The following is a 17649-nucleotide window of genomic DNA, read 5'->3' as shown; positions in this document are numbered from 1 at the left end:
CATATGGACTACTGTTATGATGTCTTTATACTGAACCTTTAATAACGATTTATAGTATTTGTCCTTTATGAAGCTCGACTGCTCCTGCTCACTATAAACTGTTATTCTATGGAATAGAACTGATTAAAATATCAATTTTTATGTTCCAAGAAAAAGTTACAGCATATGGGTACTGAACAACATAAGGGTGAATAAATGAGTGAGTAAAAGTACATTTTCCATTTTTAGGTGAACTACTTTAACTGGTGGCTTATTTTTTGAGCACAGTCCTGACAAGACATACTCAAAATAAAACAGACTCTTAGCAGATGCTGTACAAAATTCAGAATTAATTAAAGACAAAGAAATTATTTAGAAAATCTTAAATTGATTGTTAATCATTACCTAGTACTATCTGCACTAAAAAATATATGACACTGTCCTTGTCACAACCTAAAAACTCAGTGGAAACCTTAAATCACAGTTCTAATCTGAGGGTGATAACGCTCTACTTTGTGCATATAATTTTCATAGACAATGTGGATTTTCTAAAAAGTTCCTTCAAAAGCTTGCCAGATGACCACATTCATTCAATTCAATTACAACATACACACATTTGCGCTTTATCTTTAGCCTGATATGCTGTAAACATCACCTGAACAAGACAACCAAAATAAAATGTTTTCAAAACGTTGTGAAGTACCAACCTTGAATGTATTCTTTAAGTAGACAAAAAATGTAAATATAACGGTTTTTTTTTATACGAAAATATAACCAGACCAAAATGCAACTTTTCTGTGATGTTTTATTCAGGTGTTAAAATAGCGTGATTTGTACGTTTGAATATTACGTTTAAAATACGTCATAAATACAAAAATACAACCAGGCCAAATTACAACATTTGTAGGACGTTTTATTTAGCCTAGTTGTTAAAACCAGGCCAAATTACACAGTTTGAGGAACGTAATGTCTATATTTTAATGTTGTTAAGTAAATGGTGATTAGTCACACATTACCCTCTGGCTGGAAGACAATTGTTGAATGACTGCACGAGGCATAGGCTATGGCCAGATGAGCGTGCACGAGACCCATTTCTCTGCTGCAGGGCCTTGCATCAGCTTCAGGAGTCAGGGCATGGTATGTGAATCACAATTTTGTCTTACAGAATTGTCAGTTTTGGTTTTCCTGAAGATTCAAAAAGAAACTGTGCATTTTTATTAAAAATCGCATTTGTTAAATATCATAGGCTCATAAACAAACGGCTCTTTTTATCTTCAAATATGAACAAAAATTCACTTTGAGTCTATTTATAAAAAAAAGAAAAATAATAATAAAAAGGTCAGAACGTAAGCCTGTTATGAGGTCTCTGATGACGGGCACACATGGACTCATAAGGTGCGTTGCACTGTAAAAATGTAGCCTATTTATTTATTTTAAATGGATTGTAGGGACAATGTTGTTGTTTGTTACTAACATTTAATAAAAGTAAAGAAAAAAAATCAGCCTTGTGGTGGACGTTGGAGTGGAAGTACAACAATACATCACCACAGATGACAGGTTTACAGATAGAGTTGTTTACCAGCTAATGCTAACTGCTTAGATATGTTTCATGTTAAGACTGTGGACGTTTATGTTGCTCGTTGTGCTGCACTCGAACATTTCTCAGGGGATATTGTTTGCCGGTTAGATTCATCTTTCCATACATTTTTGAGAAATTGTCTAGCACAAGAATGTTTCCCAGGACCTGTAAGGAGAACTTATATTTTCCAACAATTTGAGAGGAAAGCAGTGAGTAAAATTAGGAGTAAATTCTTCTCATTGGTTTCAAAATTTTGGTCACCATTCACTTGCATTGTATGGACCTATAGAGCTAATACATTCTTCTAAAAAATCTTAATTTGTGTTCAGCAGAAGAAAGAAAGTCACACATCTGGGATGGCATGAGGGTGAGTAAATGATGAGAGAATTTTCATCTTTGGGTGAACTGTCTCTTTAAGTGCTCAATGAAATTAAACGTATTTTTTAAAATGTATTTATATTATTAATATAATTTTAATGTAAACAATTATTGAAGCCGATTTGTAAATACAAAAACAAATAAAAGGCTTAAATATTAAAATGACATAAAAAGTTACATAAACCGCAGGTCTGCGCAAATATGAACTGCGCATGCGTATGGCGCGCGTCCCCGTTTGATGACAGCTGTGAGCTGCTGCTGTGGCTATTGCTAAAGGGAGGAGAAAATCTCACGACGGAGGGCTTCTTATCTCTGTTATTCCCAGCTAGGACATTTGAAGGACTGTAACGAGAACTAGACTGTAAAACCGACGCGTGTCCGGCGCGACTGAAATAATAATTAATACCCAGCCGTCAGAATAGTCGGTAAGTCTGTTTGTACGGAGGCGCGAGCTGGCTCGTTGGCCTGCTTGTCTCGTTCATGTTTTCTCCTTCTGTTTTTAACTCTGTTTGCTGCCCAATTAAATACTCAGAAACATGTTTCGTCGTCTTAGCGTATTGATAGCTGACTGCAGATATCAAAACCCCAATATTTGAGGAATTTCATTTATTCTCTCAGTGAAAAAACACGACGGTTCCTACGCGATTGGTCGTTTAGTCCTGCAGTATATGCTGCTCACTGGCGCACCGACTCATTCAGCTTTTGTTGTTTTCAAGCAATACTCTGTTACAGTATGTTTGTGTGGTGTAAGTTACTATATGTTATTTGTCGGTTTAAGGCCGCAAGTGGTTTCCTTGGACTGGATATTACACATACTTTTATTTCGCAGTGTCCTCAGCAGGGGCGTAGCACCAAATTTTGGGCCCCAGGCACAGAACTATTTTAGGGCCCCCTGACTAATTTGGGTTTTGGTGGGGATAATATCCAGTATAAACATTTTAGATGTATATTTGACACTGCTAATTCACAATTTTTTATTTTCAAATGCAAATATTATTTGAATTAAGCAAAATATTATTAAAAAAAAAAAAAAAGCCTAAATTATACATGTATACATTTATGAGTTTTCTTGTAGGCAAAGTCACCATAACATTTCTGAAATGAGAAGAGTGCCAGGTTGTTCGGTCTATCCTGAGACATTTCTGCTCTCAGGTAGTTTTAGAAAGTATTAACTTACTAACTGATATTTACACACGGTTAAACATTTGTCAAAAACTTAAAATTAGGGCTGGCCTGGGTATTGATACAGGTTTCCAGATTCTAGGTATATTTTGGTTACAGTTTCTATTTAACTTAAATAAAAAATAAATGATCTCTCAGCTCATGCTGTTAATTATGAAGGGACCTTCTAACCTTCTAGGTACAATTTGAAAATATTACTTTTACAAATTATATTTTGTAAGTTTTTAATCATATTGGTTGCATTTTAGCTTTTGAAAATTTGTCATTCATTTATATTCCATCAATAAATCATAGATAAACATCTGATGATAAATTTTGCTCTGAAGTAAATGTTTAAATAGTAGATGCATGAGGTTGATGTTGACAGATTGAATTAATTGTTCAGGTCACTTTATTAAGCAAACATCTGACTGTTGTTCACGGTTAATGAAAAGCATGCAATGATGCAGTTGCTAATAATGTTACCTACCACCTGGTGAATATTTTCTCTCCCAAAATTTTTTTTATCGCATTTGGCGCATGCCAGGTGTTAATTTTGGACCATGTTTACATGAATATTAAAGAAATTCACCTAAGTAGCTACGTTGACATGTATGGCTCACTTTTCTTCTGTAAAAAACTCATAAATTGTCTACTACCTCCCAAATTGTCTATTTCCAGACATTGTGATTTGTCTAGAAATAAGTGACATAACTACACCCTAAAGGCATGGTTGAAATGCTTTATTTGTGTAGGATGGGGCATATTCAAGTGCAAGGACAAATAAATTGTGTGCTGTAGGTGTTTTTTGGTGTTATTGCTTCTGTTTTTGCGTAATTTAATGGGAGGGATGTTGCGATTTGGACATGCTTTCTTACTCAAACACATGCTGTCACAGACAATCTGGTCTTGTTTCTTAGAAGACTGCCAAATCCTAGAGCACTCTTGTTTTTGAAGCACTCAGCTGTGTGGCTGGCACAGGGCTGACTGCTGTTCGAATCTGGTTCATCCTCAGATTGTTCGACCAACCCCAATACAGCCTCGCATTGGGGGGTATGGAGCCTCCTCAAATGGCGAAGGTGTCTACATAACACATGACATAGTAGCTTTGGGACCTAATTATGCAACTGTTATCTCACATGTAACGACACCTAATTTCATTCTCTAGTAGTGTGAAAGCTGAATAGGAAGTTTCATGATGACCGTTTACTCCTACCTCTGCCAAATGTGCTGTTTTTGTTGAAGTGCCATGTCTGAGACACAGCACTGGACATGCTGTGAGGTGATTCTGAGGTCAAGCAGGATGCGTTTCCAGCAGGGTCAGAATTTAGGAAGTGTGACACTCCAGATAGTGTGTGTTTAGTGGTGCGCCAATCAGGAAATTTGAGGCTGATACCGATCTCCAGTTTTTTTTTTTAACACTAAGATCGGCCGATACGGATACTGATTTTTTTTTAAAAGTGCCCTTTGCCACACTTTTGTGAGTTATGTGCTGCAATTATGTTTATGCCCCACACAGTTAAATTACGGTAACACTTTACAAAAAGGTTCTGTTTGTTAACATTAACAACATTACTGTAGTTAACATGAACTAATGAACTTAATGTTAGTTACAACATATACTAATACATTTTTAAAATCAAAAGTTGTATTAATTAACATTAGTTAATGCACTTTGAACTAACATAAACCAACAATGAACAATTGTAATTTTATTAATTAACATTACAATTAGTGCCTGACCGATATTATTGGCCGATTATTATCCTTTCACCGATATATCGGTAATGGCATATATGTTTGCCGATATGCGCAGATATGAAAACTTTTTTTCAGAACATATAATGCAGAAAACAATGCTTGAATTGGTGTCATAACGTAGTTTGTCCAGCAGAGCGCTCCGACTCCATTGTTTACAGAGCTGACTCTGAGCTGATGGTGGTTCTGCAGACAGGGGGGAGTTCAGCGGTGTGAGTTCAGCGGTGTGTTCTCGGTAAATTGCTAACTAGTTTGTGAAATACATACTGGAAAGTTAATATATAATGACCCCATCATTTTATATAACTAATATAATGTTAACCCTGTCCCTGACAACCATGTCACTCCTGTTTATCACATCAGTTTGCTGTTAGCCAGCTATAGTTTGTCAGTGCAGTCAGTAATGTAGCAGATTGAAAGGTAAACATCAGAGCATCTTTTTGGAGCTCAGCAGACAACGGTGCGGTGGTGGATTGTGTCTGTTGAGTGTTGATTTCACGCTATGTTGTTACCTAGTTGGTGAGACGCAATGCTGGAAAGTAAACATCCATCCAAACAAGTAAAAGTCCATCTTTTACACACCGTGACAACAAGCTTATAGCTAACTAGCTAATCATGTAGCTACTTGCATTGCTTGTCAGCTGAATGGAAGCTAATGAGTAAACATGTATTCACCAAACTGTTTTGTTCAGGATTCGTAGTTTGGTACCCCCTTTAACCGAACAATTCCAGTCATGTTATTTATAAAGTGTAATATTTAAAAGTCTGGTTTTCCAGACATTAAAATAGGATACGTAATAAAAGTAGATTTAATAAAGAGTATATTTGCCCTGTGTAAATAATAATATATAGGAACTGTATCTAAAAAAAAATGAGGGGTGATAAATACTAATACAGCAGGCTGGAAAAATAGATATTTATTCATTTTAATATATATATTTTGAATGTGTTGAAACTTGACACCTGGTGACGCACCCTAAAAACGGCACCGTTAGATTGGTGTCATGCTGAAGAGCAGCTTTTTTTTCTCTCTCTCTCGTAAATGTGAGTGTAAATGCCAGCATCATATATGTCGAAAGGACTGAAGCCTGTCAACCAAAACATGAGCTCATTGATGTCATTAAATAAGTCTGCTTTTTTTATTCCATCAGTTACTCCTGGTCGGAGGCTTCCATAAATATTTAGTTTATTCATAGGGCTGCGTCCTACATAAATGTAATGGTGCAATGCTCACATTTTTATTAGTGCATACATTTTGATTTGGTGCCCATTTATGCCACAACTAGGCTAAGTTTTAACTTTCGTATAGCTGGTGCAACCAGACCCTGATGTTTATTTAGCTATTTATTTTATTTGTATTTATTCTTTATTTTAATGGTCAGCAATTGACTGATACTAAACATACAGTACTGATGTTTATTAAGCTATTTATTGTATTTTTATTTAGTATTCAAATATTCTTATATTTGTTTAAGAAAGCAGCCTTCTGAGTACCTTTGCATAGTCATATCGGTGAACAATCCACATAGAAAAGGTCTGTTTTCATTCCAGCTCAAAAATTAACTATATCAGCCACCATATCGGTAATCAGCGAATTTTCCCTCTCTAAAATCGGTATCTGTATCGGTCTCAAAAATCCCATATCGGTCAGGCTCTAATCACAGACTTAAGATGAAGATCGGCCGATTTAGATCGGTGGCCAATCGATCGGTGCACCCCTAGTGTGTTTGTTCAGTCCTTCATGTATATTATAGAGAGTGCACTGACACATACAGATACTAACATCAGAGAGGGACCTTAGCAATTTTTTCCTGGCACCTTACAGTTGGTATTTAGCAAAACTGAGAAAACTTGGATAAATCTTGACAAAGTGTGCTTGTTAGCATAGGATGTGATTTCAGTAGACAAGTAGGCCTATTTCGATATGGCACAATGTTTTCAGGACAAAGCCTGTTTATTTCTAATAACTGTAATGTATTTTAGTGCTGTCCACTGGGATTAGAAACTAAATTTGAACTTGCCACTGAAATGTTACCAAAATTAGGATTATATTCAAATTTTAAAGACATTATTCAGGGTTTTACCTTGGTCAAAAATGGTCTTCGGTGGTGACTGATGTATACGGTCATTCACATCCTCTAAGTTGGTTTATATTACATAATTGCATTTAATTAATAACATAATTGCATTTCATATTTACAATGGATAGGAGTTATTTTTCATCATTTAAGGATATGGAATCTTTTAAATTGAACAGATATTTTTTTTAATTGACAGAGCTATGTGAAATCAATCTAAATTTAATAAACACCTTATTTCTGTAAAAAATTTTTTTAGAAAGACTAGCTTCATTGACCTAACCAAAGGACTGAGGAGCCATTCATGGTCTTACCAATTCTTATGGCTTTGCAATGTAAATATAAGGGCAAGAACATAAAAAAGAAACAAAAGTCTGGACCTCCAAGACTTATCGACAAATTGCACAAACACACACACACACGCAACACACTACTACTGCTTGATTTTCATGCAGTGTGTCCAGTAGTATCCATCTGCAGAGCAGTGTGTTTAGTAGGTCTGCCCCCTAATAGTCGACCAAACGTTAATCAATGAGAAGAGTCTTGGTCGACCAAGTTTTGATTGGTTGGTTGGTCGCAGAAAAAAAAAAAAAAAACTCGACAGGAAACCAACGAACACCGGTATTACCGCTGGTTGGACGCTAGGTGGTACTATGGGGTAATTTTTGTTATGCAGTGTTAGGGTTAAGCCTATACAATAAAGCAAGACACCTTGATTTCAAACTTTGAACTTTATTTTTTATTTATTTTAACTAAAAATTCAAATGAAACTGGAAAAAGATTAAGTGCAATTAAAATGTGTGTTGTTCATCATGTGTGTGAATAATTTTTTTTTGTTCCCTCCTTAACTACATATATATATCGCAATATCCAATTACATCGGAAACCCCGGGCTGAGGGATCGGTGAATATTCTTGCTTTAGTGATTTTGCATTGAAAAGTAAATTCATTTAAAAAACGTAAAACTTAAATCAAACACATTTCTAAATTCAAATTGCACTCGAAACGAAACGAAAAAGCAATTAAAATAATGAAGTGATCAAAAAAATTATATATAAAATACATTTACCGTCAGGCAAGTATCCATCTAAACATGCAGGCAGAAAATTACTTACACAAATGAAGACATAAAAACATTATAAATGTAATGATAATAATTATAATGATGATAATAATCACTGAAATGTAAGTCACGGTTTGAGGTGAACGTGTCATACATGTGCATAGACGGCTTTTCTGTAATCAGTTCTTATAATATATAATATACATAATAAAGTGTGTTTCTTCAAGCACGTGTCTGTGTGTCTGTGGGCAAATTATTTGTAATATTAAGTTGATAATAATAATAATAGCCTAATAATAATAATAATAATTTAATACATTAATGGGAAAATGAGATGATGAATCTTGACATCGAAGGCATCAGCTATTTGCAATCACTCTGACCATCGTCGATCCCCGAGATCATCATCTGTCGGCACAACCCTAATGTGCATTTCTCTATAAATTAACAAAATATTCAGACAGTCTCCTTGCTGGTTTTTCCGACACATTCAGAATCATTACCGCTGTTGCCGGTGTCGCTGCAGTTCGCTTCGTATGTGCGCTTGTAAAATTTATATTTTAAAGGCTCATTATTACAGTTTAGTATTTCTCTGTAATGTAGAACAGTGTTAGCAATGTTACTTATAAAATTCTTTCTCAGCCCTGGAACTCAAACCATTTTCTGATGCCCTCCAAAAAATATATAAGTAATTAAATTAATATAAACGTGCGACAACTAGTCGACTAATGGCTTAAACTAACGACTACTAGTTGACTAGAAAATCTTTGGTTTGGGGCAGCCCTAGTGTTTAGTGTATAAACAGCTGCAAACTCTCAAATTACCTTTCTCACCAGAGATTTCAGCTCGCAAGTCACGGGAATTTTGATAACGAATCCTTCAGAAGTGGGAAGAACTTCAAAGATCTTTCAAAATAAAAGTCCCGCTGAAATGAGAGCTTTAACTGGATGTGTGAAATTGAAGACATTACTATTATTAAAAATATTACTACTGTATAAAAGTGTAATATTCAGAGTAGTACCAAGAATACTCATAACAATAGTATAATATTAAATGGTTATATTATTAGTATTATTATCTGTAAGCAATATCACAAAAGCTGAATACCTGTACTGAATATCAGCATCTTTTGATTCAGCCATGGCAGCCTCAAGTTAAGCTCTGTTGTGCATCTTTTTAGTTTTTTTTACAAAAAATAATTTAAACATTATTATATTTTTATTTGATCAAATATCAACTTTCCAACTCTCTGTTGGATACGTGCTAAACATATTTAATCAATTTAGAATAGATATCTATGTATTAAATTGCGCACGTTTGGCTTCATCTGCAACTAGGGTTGGGAAACCCGAGAATTTCCATTCTTTAAAAAATACTGTAATCGTAAGATCTTCATGACTTTCGGTTCCGTTAATGGTTCTCCAGCATGCAATATTCTGCAAATGTGGCTGGAACACCCTCCTCAATTACTCTGACAGTGTTTCCAGCAGCACATCTCTGCATCAGCGCTGCCCTCTAGTGACTCTACAGCGTAAAAACACACAGTTATACCAGTGTATTTAATTCCCAATCGAACAAGTTTTGAACCGGCACTTTTTACAGCGTGAGACGTGCGCTTCCAGTACAGTCCGATCCCGAAAGAACCATTCTAATGAGCCGGTTCTTTTGAATCTACAGCGCAAAACATACAGCGCTTCCAGTATACAAGTATTCTTGTGCAAGTTATGAATGTCCAACTCGAAATTAAATAAGAACTGTTGAAGTCTTACAAGCCTGAAGTACAACATTAGTCTACAAAACACAGTCTAAACTGTCTCTGGAACTGTTACTGTTTATTTAATGATGACCTGTGTCTTTATTAAATCAAGCAGTGCAGTTACTGACTGGTTGTTCATATGACAATGTAAACTCAGCAAAAAAAGAAACGTTATCTCACTTTCAACTGCTTTTATTTTCAGCAAACTTAACATGTGTAAATATCTGTATGAACCTAAAAAGATTCAACAACTAAGACATAAACTGAACAAGTTTCACAGACATGTGACGAACAGAAATGGAATAATGTGTCCCTGAACAAAGGGGTGGGGGGGCGGGGGTGGGTCAAAATCAAAAGTAACAGTCAGTATCTGGTGTGGCCATCAGCTGCATTAAGTACTGCAGTGCATCTCCTCTTCATGGACTGCACCAGATTTTCCAGTTCTTGCTGTGAGATGTTACCCCACTCTTCCACCAAGGCACTTGCAAGTTCCCGGACATTTCTGGGAGGAATGGCCCTAGCCCTCACCCTCCGATCCAACAGGTCCCAGACGTGCTCAGTGGGTTTGATCCGGGCTCTTCGCCGGCCATGGCAGAACACTGACATTTCTGTCTTGCAGGAAATCACGCACAGAACGAGCATTATGGCTGGTGGCATTGTCATGTCAGGATGAGCCTGCAGGAAGGGTACCACATGAGGGAGGAGGATGTCTTTCCTGTAACGTACAGCATTGAGATTGAGCTTGTTGTCATTGCAGGCAGTCCGATGATGCTGTTGCACTAGTGCTATTATCAACTCGGAGCTTCGGAGTCTGGAGGTAGTTTTTTTTGAGGCATGATATTGTAATTTCTCAATTCAGCTCGCACAGGTGTATCATAAAGCCCATGATGTTCGTGAACTTCATATTTAATGTGGTTTTATCTCAGCATTAGGGTTTGAAATTAACAACCGCCAAATGTGGGTATTTTATGCACAGTGATGGGATGATTTGCTCATATAGCCGCCACTGTGGCAAGCGACCTGTAAGATGTCGTGACATGACAAGAAATGCTGTGCAACAAAGACGTGTGTTTAAAGAAACACACATGATTATATTTTGAAGAACAGATGAAAGAAATGCCATTGATGTGCGTGTCTGATTCGATGTGTGTTCAGAGGTTCAGTGGTGTTCTGCTGCCCATGAGCGCAGCAAGAGTGCTTCTCCCGGAACATGCCCATGCATAGAGTTCTCACTCTCTCTTCTCTGTTTCATTAGTCTGAAAATGGTTTGCAAAAATAGTGTCTCCTAGGAGAACGATCTCTGAGCAGCTCTCGTTTTACATGCATGGTGCACGCAACTCTGCAGGTTCACTTTATTGTGACATTGCTTAATTCCAAATATTTGGTACTCGGAATATTTGCCAAGGTTCTTAGACTTGCTTGGTACACAATTTCTTTAAACCACAGAGATAATGTTTCTAGTTGTCCAAAGATAAAGAAAGCATCTTGGGTAGGAGCCATTTCCGTGCAGTACTCCCACAACCTCCTGTGCACCAAGTGCTGTGTAATGGAGTAGTTTTCTGAGAAATATTTAGTGCTTGGTTATGGAATTTTCAGTGGTCAACCAGATACCAGCAGAAGAATGCAGATCTGAAACACTGAATAAGCTTTCAGTATGAGCTCCACTGACCAGGAGATATCATTTTGCATGCACAGTTATGTAGTTTTTAATGGAAATGAGGTTGGGATGCCTGGCCACCGAAAGAGTGTCTCACTCCACATCACATCCCCAACTGGTCATGTTAAATGTGATGTGTGGTGTGTAATTTGTACGGTGTTAAAATGCCTTTTCCAATCCCATCTTAAAATTCAGAGACTACAAGTAAGTTGATTTCCCTGTCTTTTAATTTATAATTTCAATTTGGTGATGCTAGTGGTCCAGAAATTACTCAGTTCCCCTTAAACTGCTCCCATTCCTCAACTGGTGTCTCATTTGTTGGATCTCTAGCCATAATTGCTAGGAAGATGAAGTCAATCTCAAGAGTCACAAAGCATGCATCGCTGAGTAGAGCCTCAATGGAGCATGTGGGTAGTTTCTCTCAGGGGTGGCCGGGTATGGTGCTTTGCAAACATATGTAAGAATCTGATGTTGCATTTAGACTGTAAATAATTTCCCACATAGCTTCTTGCTGTCATGCACTGAAAGCAAAGGCTTAGCCAGCACAATGAGGAAGAAGAAATGAAAAACGGATCCTTGTTCAGGTATCTCACTACCTAACCTGAGAATGGCACACAGATCACACTGAGTGCTTCCGGTTGGTCGGTCTCCAACAGAATATCTTTGACTAACTATGAGAAGAGTCTTGTGAAAGTTTGGTGCTTTTAGACTCCTGGTATATGTGCCTGAACATGCTTAAGACATTTTGTTCTCTTACACTAAACACCATTACACACACCCCTCTCTCTTTTCTTTCCTCTTCAGATCTGTGTCCACTCTACCTGCTCAAATGCTGTCAGATCTAATCCAAATGCAGTCCTTCACAACAGGGGAACTGAAAAAAAGGACCTTCCTCCTGTTCCCAATGCTTTTAGAAAGTGTGCTTTTCTCTGTGTTGCTAAGAACAGCATTGGCTGCAGTCCAAAGCCTGGAAAATGGATCTTGAGGCTTTAGTTGCTTGTGTGTGTACCGCCCAGATGTTGCACTAGAAAAAATCTTTATCTGTCACTCTGACAAACTGAGTTGTTAAATTTCTTGTCTATTTTTATCCTTGATACTTGTATTAATTACACAGGTACACTGTAAAAAGATTTCGTAATTTTAATTTAACGGTAAAAGACTGCAAAAATGCTGCAGGAAAAACATTAATTGGTTAACGGGTAGTTACCTTAAAATATACGGTAATTTTTAAATTATATTTAAAAAGACAATACATGTAGTTTTACGGTAAAATTTTGTTTAAAAAAAAAAATAAGAAAAATAAATATATTAATGTAAAGTATGATTTTCTGCATAATTAACAGTAAAAATGTATATGATGTTTAACAAGAGATTACATGTAGTTTTTACGGTAAATTGTTAAAATTATAGTAAAAAACTATAATCGGCGTTCCCAGAATTCCCTGGGTGACCTAGTTCATTTCATTATATTTTATGGGAATAGTTATGTTTCTTCTTATTTTTAATATCAGTTATGTACATTGGGGTGTTCTGTGTTATATTTGATGTAGTTTAGTTCATGTTTATTGCATTATTGTAATTTCACATGTGTTACCCTGATGGTGTTTAGTGTTTGTGTGAGTGACACTGAGCACTATCTCTACATGTTTATTGGTCATTGCTCCTGGAAGAGCCACTATTGATGAATTTCATGTCATCATGTGTTCTTCTGTAATTACTACGGTGATTAACAAAACATCATAAAGTGAAAAGCAGATTTTTACAGTTTTACAAGGTTAATATATCAAGTTTATTATTTGATAATATAAACGAAGGTAATGCACCGTAAAATATATAGGCATCAAAATTACATCTGTAAAGCCTGAAACCTGGTTACCGTATTTTTTACGGTGAATTTATGGCAACAACAGCTGCCAGTTTTTTTTTTATCGTAAATTTAACAGGATGTTTTTTACAGTGTGCCAGGGCTACATACACAGGGCTCCAGACTGTGACTAAAATTGTCACACATTCGACCAAAACTAATTTATTGCGACAATAATTCAAAATCTAGTAGCCATTGGTGACAGTCAGGTTGTGTCGTTGATATTTGACAAAACTGCATATGATCTTGTGAGTTATTGAATACATATTTAGAGCACGCACCACTGTGTCTCGTGCCACTTTTCACCCGTTCTGTTGTGATGACGAGCTCGCTGCACCGCACGCAAAAAACCCAGAGCGAGAGAGTTGTGAACAAATGTCTCTTTTGAACTGGGTCTTTTTTATGAATCACCTGAAAAGAACTGAGGTTTTGAACTCAGGAGCTCAGGTTAGCAGTTTGAATCAGATTCAGTTTCTCAGCAAATCAGCCACCAGTAAGTCCCATGTGTATTTCAGGTTTCTTTATAATTAAAAGTCCTGCATTATGTACCACTTTTTTCTTCTGGTAATTATTGATTGGGATTGGAGTAGCACAATAAACTGCATCTGGGATTTCATTCCATTTGCACTCTTGTAGTCTTGTAGTAAAGAAAGAACAAGGCAGTATTTTAAAACTATATATAAATATATGATATCCAGCTTTTGACCCTTAGGACAACTGAGGGAGTTGTAGACAACTATTACACAAAGTACAAACATTCAGTGATGCTCTAGAAGGCAACACATTACTATATGCATACTATACTTTATGTAAATATCTGTAATGTAGATTCTGAATGGCAGTACAAAAAAAAAAAAATATTTTATTATATTTTTATAAATTATTAAAGGGGTGTGAATATTTATGAGACAAGGGGAATGCAAACGTATCTTCTCATCTATATATACTGTATATTAAACCTCCGATTAATGGGTTATCAGCTGTCCTCCTTTTCTTCACCTTTCTATCTTGTTTCTGAACAACAATCTAAACTGAGCAATTCTGTGATTTGGCAACTAAAAACAGCCAGTTGGCTCCTTAATTTTTCAGTTTAGGAGCCAATGGCTCCCAAGTAATTTTTTAGTCTGGAGCCCTGATACAGGTGCGTAGCATCTCTTATAATGGTATAGGCTATATGTTAGTAAATATATAATAGATTTTTGACTCCTCAAGTGAGTGTGGTGAAACCAAGTAGTTCTGGGGTGAAAGTTCTTCCTGTCAATCAACTGCTGCGCTAAAACAATTAAAAAGTTTTCCGGTTACGAGCGGCTTTAAAGGAAATAACCGTCTTATACATGCACAAGTTCACAGAACTTCTTCAGTGTGTTTAATATCAACATAAAGTGACACAAATGAGAAACACACACATCTGACTTAAGCTCAGTTAATACATTAACTCCTGTAAAATAACAGAATTCTGCTTTAAACGTCATGTTTGTGCTTCAGTTAAATGTAAGTATAATTGGCAGAAATGTTACAGCACTTTTTTGCGCTTTTTGTTCTTATGCTTTTTGGTCTTTTATCATGCAGTAACACACTGAACTGCTAATGATTGATGTATGCATTCATGAAATCAGAGACCCACATGAAATCCCAACACAAGTGGTCAAAAGAGACTCGTATTTCAAGCCCTTCGTTATTACAGATGGCATCTGTCCACTTTAGTGCTGGGCAAAACATATTTTTGCTTTATTGATTTTGGTTTAAAAATTAATTTATTGAAACACGAAAAAGTTAAGCGAAAGACATTTCTGAATTCACCTCAAAGTGGTGAAAAAAAATCTTATTTAACCACCTCACCAAATCCAAGCATTTACCATCTCCAACTTCCTCCACTGGCCGTCACCAAGATTTCGACAACAGGTGGAAAATTACTAATACAAATTAATATCTAAAGACGATTAGAAATGTAAACATAATGATAATTGATTAAACCACTGGAGTCTTATGGATTTATTTTAATTCTGCCTTTATGTCCTTTTTGGAGATTTTGGTGTTCTGGTCACCATTCAATTTTATTGTATGGACCTACAGAGCTGAGATATTCTTCTAAAAATCTTAATTTGTGTTCAGTAGAAGAAATTAAGTCATTCACATCTTAGATGGCATTAGGGTGAGTAAATGATGAAAATTTTCATTTTTGGGTGAACTATCCCTTTAAGTACTAGCCTAAATAAAAAAAAACAAGACACTTTATGATTTTTTTTTTTTTTTTATGCTAAGCTTTTTACAGATTTTGCAAGGGTTATTTAAACTTGTTAGCTGAACTTTATTATTATAATACTTGTATTTGTGTATTGCATTGACATCAGTGTTTAAGAATTTTGTTTGTATTGGGCCCTGAAAACATCTATTATCTTTTCTCAAAGTTTTTCTTTTTTTTCCTCCCCTTTTTCTCCCCAATAAGGAATGCCCAATTCCCAATGCGCTCTAAGTCTTCGTGGAGGCGTAGTGACTTGCCTCAGTCCGGGTGGTGGAGGACGAATCTCAGTTGCCTCCGCGTCTGAGACCGTCAATCCACGCATCTTATCACGTGGCTCGTTGCGCGCGTTACCGCGGAGATGTAGCACGTGTGGAGGCCCACGCTATTCTTCGCGTGGGCCTCACCACGTGCCCCACCTAAAGCGAAAACCACACATTGTAGCGACCACGAGTAGGTTACCCCATGTGACTCTACCCTCCCTAGCAACTGGCCAATTTGGTTGCTTAGGAGATCTGGCTGGAGTCACTCGGCAAACCCTGGATTCGAACTCACGACTCCAGGGGTGGTAGTCAGCGTCAATACTCGCTGAGCTACCCAGTCCCCACTAAAGTTGTTGATTTTAAGCCTATGATCACTGATCATGAATTGGTCTAGTTTTGATCATGTTAGTTCATGATTTAAGCAATGAATTTCTTCTGTTTATTCTTTAATACTCGTAGCTGCTTTCAAATACAAATAGAATGCTTTTGGTACACTTTTGGCACACTGTTTTTACATTCCTTTTACACACTTAATTGATATGCAGAAATAATGCATTGCGTTCCTCTATTTTTATTTACCTGCAATTTAATGGGGTTAAATGAAACACTAAAACTGTGTAGTTGCGATTGCTTTGTGCTGACTATGTTACAAGAAGGTGAAGTAATTATAAAATGATTTGGTTCAGCATGCCCTTTGGACTGTATAAAATTCATGCAATTTTCTTATGCTGCATGTCCATGTTTATGGGATCATAAGTTCCCTGTATGAAAATTGCTCTATTCTCAACCCCCTCAGAGGAAATAGAGCAGTCTTCCTGTTTTGGCATGATTATTTGTCTTACACAGTTGGATTTGCACTGTTCAGCAACTCTGTAAATTGACCTTATCTGTAGTAATTTTACAACTTTACAACTTAAATTGCTTATTTCACTAGGTGAAAAACAGTAATGCTTAGGTCTGACATGCTAATAAGTTCAGCATTTGTTATAGGGGCTAAACTACTGAGTGCATGTTGTGAATAGTCATACCAATGCTAAACACCTTTGGATGACGGTGCAAGAAATGTTCTGTTTTAATTTCAAACACTTAAGCACTTTTCAACAAAACAAGGTGTCACCCGCCCCCCCAGTACAGAAATTTCTAAAAGCTAAATTCAGGCACTTTGAGCAGTTCAAGGACCTTGTGCAAACTCTGTAAATATAGTGTAAAAGTAACAGATTTTTATGTTTGCTGGGTCTTTTCATTTATGATAACGTGGACAGAAAACAGTGTTTTTGGAAATACTGTATTTGGCCTTGATATAGTTTGTAATATATTTTGGGTCATGATATTTCGATATTCTATATATTGTCTTATCCCTAATTTCAATAATGTTTAGCTGATATGGCGAAAGTTGTCATTCAGTTATAATCTCACTTGTTTGCTTTTTGTTGTTTATCCCCAGCACTGTGGCTGAGCTGAACGATGGTGAAGCCAGACATTCACACTCTGGCCCACCACCTGAAGCAGGAGCGGCTGTACGTGGCATCAGAGAAACAACTCATCCAGCGGTTAAACAATGAGGTGCTAAAGACTGCAGAGAAGCTCTACCGCACAGCCTGGATCGCCAAACAGCAAAGGATCAACCTCGACCGCCTCATCCTCACCAGGTACTGCACTCAAGACCAGTGCAACCAGGAGTCTTTCCTTAAGCTTTTATATCATGACTCAGCTCATTGCCAGATCAACTGAACCAGAAGAAACACTATGTTACAAGAACAGTGAGATTAGCTCAGTGGTGGTGGCTGGGGAAACAGCCAGATAATTCAGATTATTCAGGCTTGACAAGTTTATTAAGTTTGATTGATTTACTGGGTGACTGTCTTCATGTTACA

At 36.7% G+C, this 17649-nt stretch overlaps 1 protein-coding gene across 6 annotated transcripts in view; it reads left to right on the top strand.

Moving 5' to 3' along the window:
• The first annotated feature begins 2177 nt into the window (after positions 1 to 2177).
• LOC127414761 (GTPase-activating protein and VPS9 domain-containing protein 1-like) overlaps positions 2178 to 17649 on the top strand; it is a 66451-nt gene continuing 50979 nt past the window's right edge. For 5 of the 6 annotated variants that reach the window (XM_051653024.1, XM_051653021.1, XM_051653023.1 and 2 more), the window contains exons 1-2: positions 2178 to 2361; positions 17220 to 17424. In XM_051653024.1, coding sequence (XP_051508984.1) covers positions 17240 to 17424 — 185 coding nt within the window. In that variant the 5' untranslated portion in view covers positions 2178 to 2361; positions 17220 to 17239. Of the gene's footprint in view, positions 2362 to 12213; positions 12411 to 17219; positions 17425 to 17649 lie in introns of all 6 variants that reach the window. The other variant, XM_051653020.1, reaches the window with a different exon arrangement.

Source organism: Myxocyprinus asiaticus, chromosome 24 (assembly GCF_019703515.2).
Source record: "Myxocyprinus asiaticus isolate MX2 ecotype Aquarium Trade chromosome 24, UBuf_Myxa_2, whole genome shotgun sequence".
Lineage (NCBI taxonomy): Eukaryota > Metazoa > Chordata > Actinopteri > Cypriniformes > Catostomidae > Myxocyprinus > Myxocyprinus asiaticus.
The sequence above is the reverse complement of the archived record's forward strand: the minus strand, read 5'-3'. Positions and strand labels throughout refer to the sequence as shown.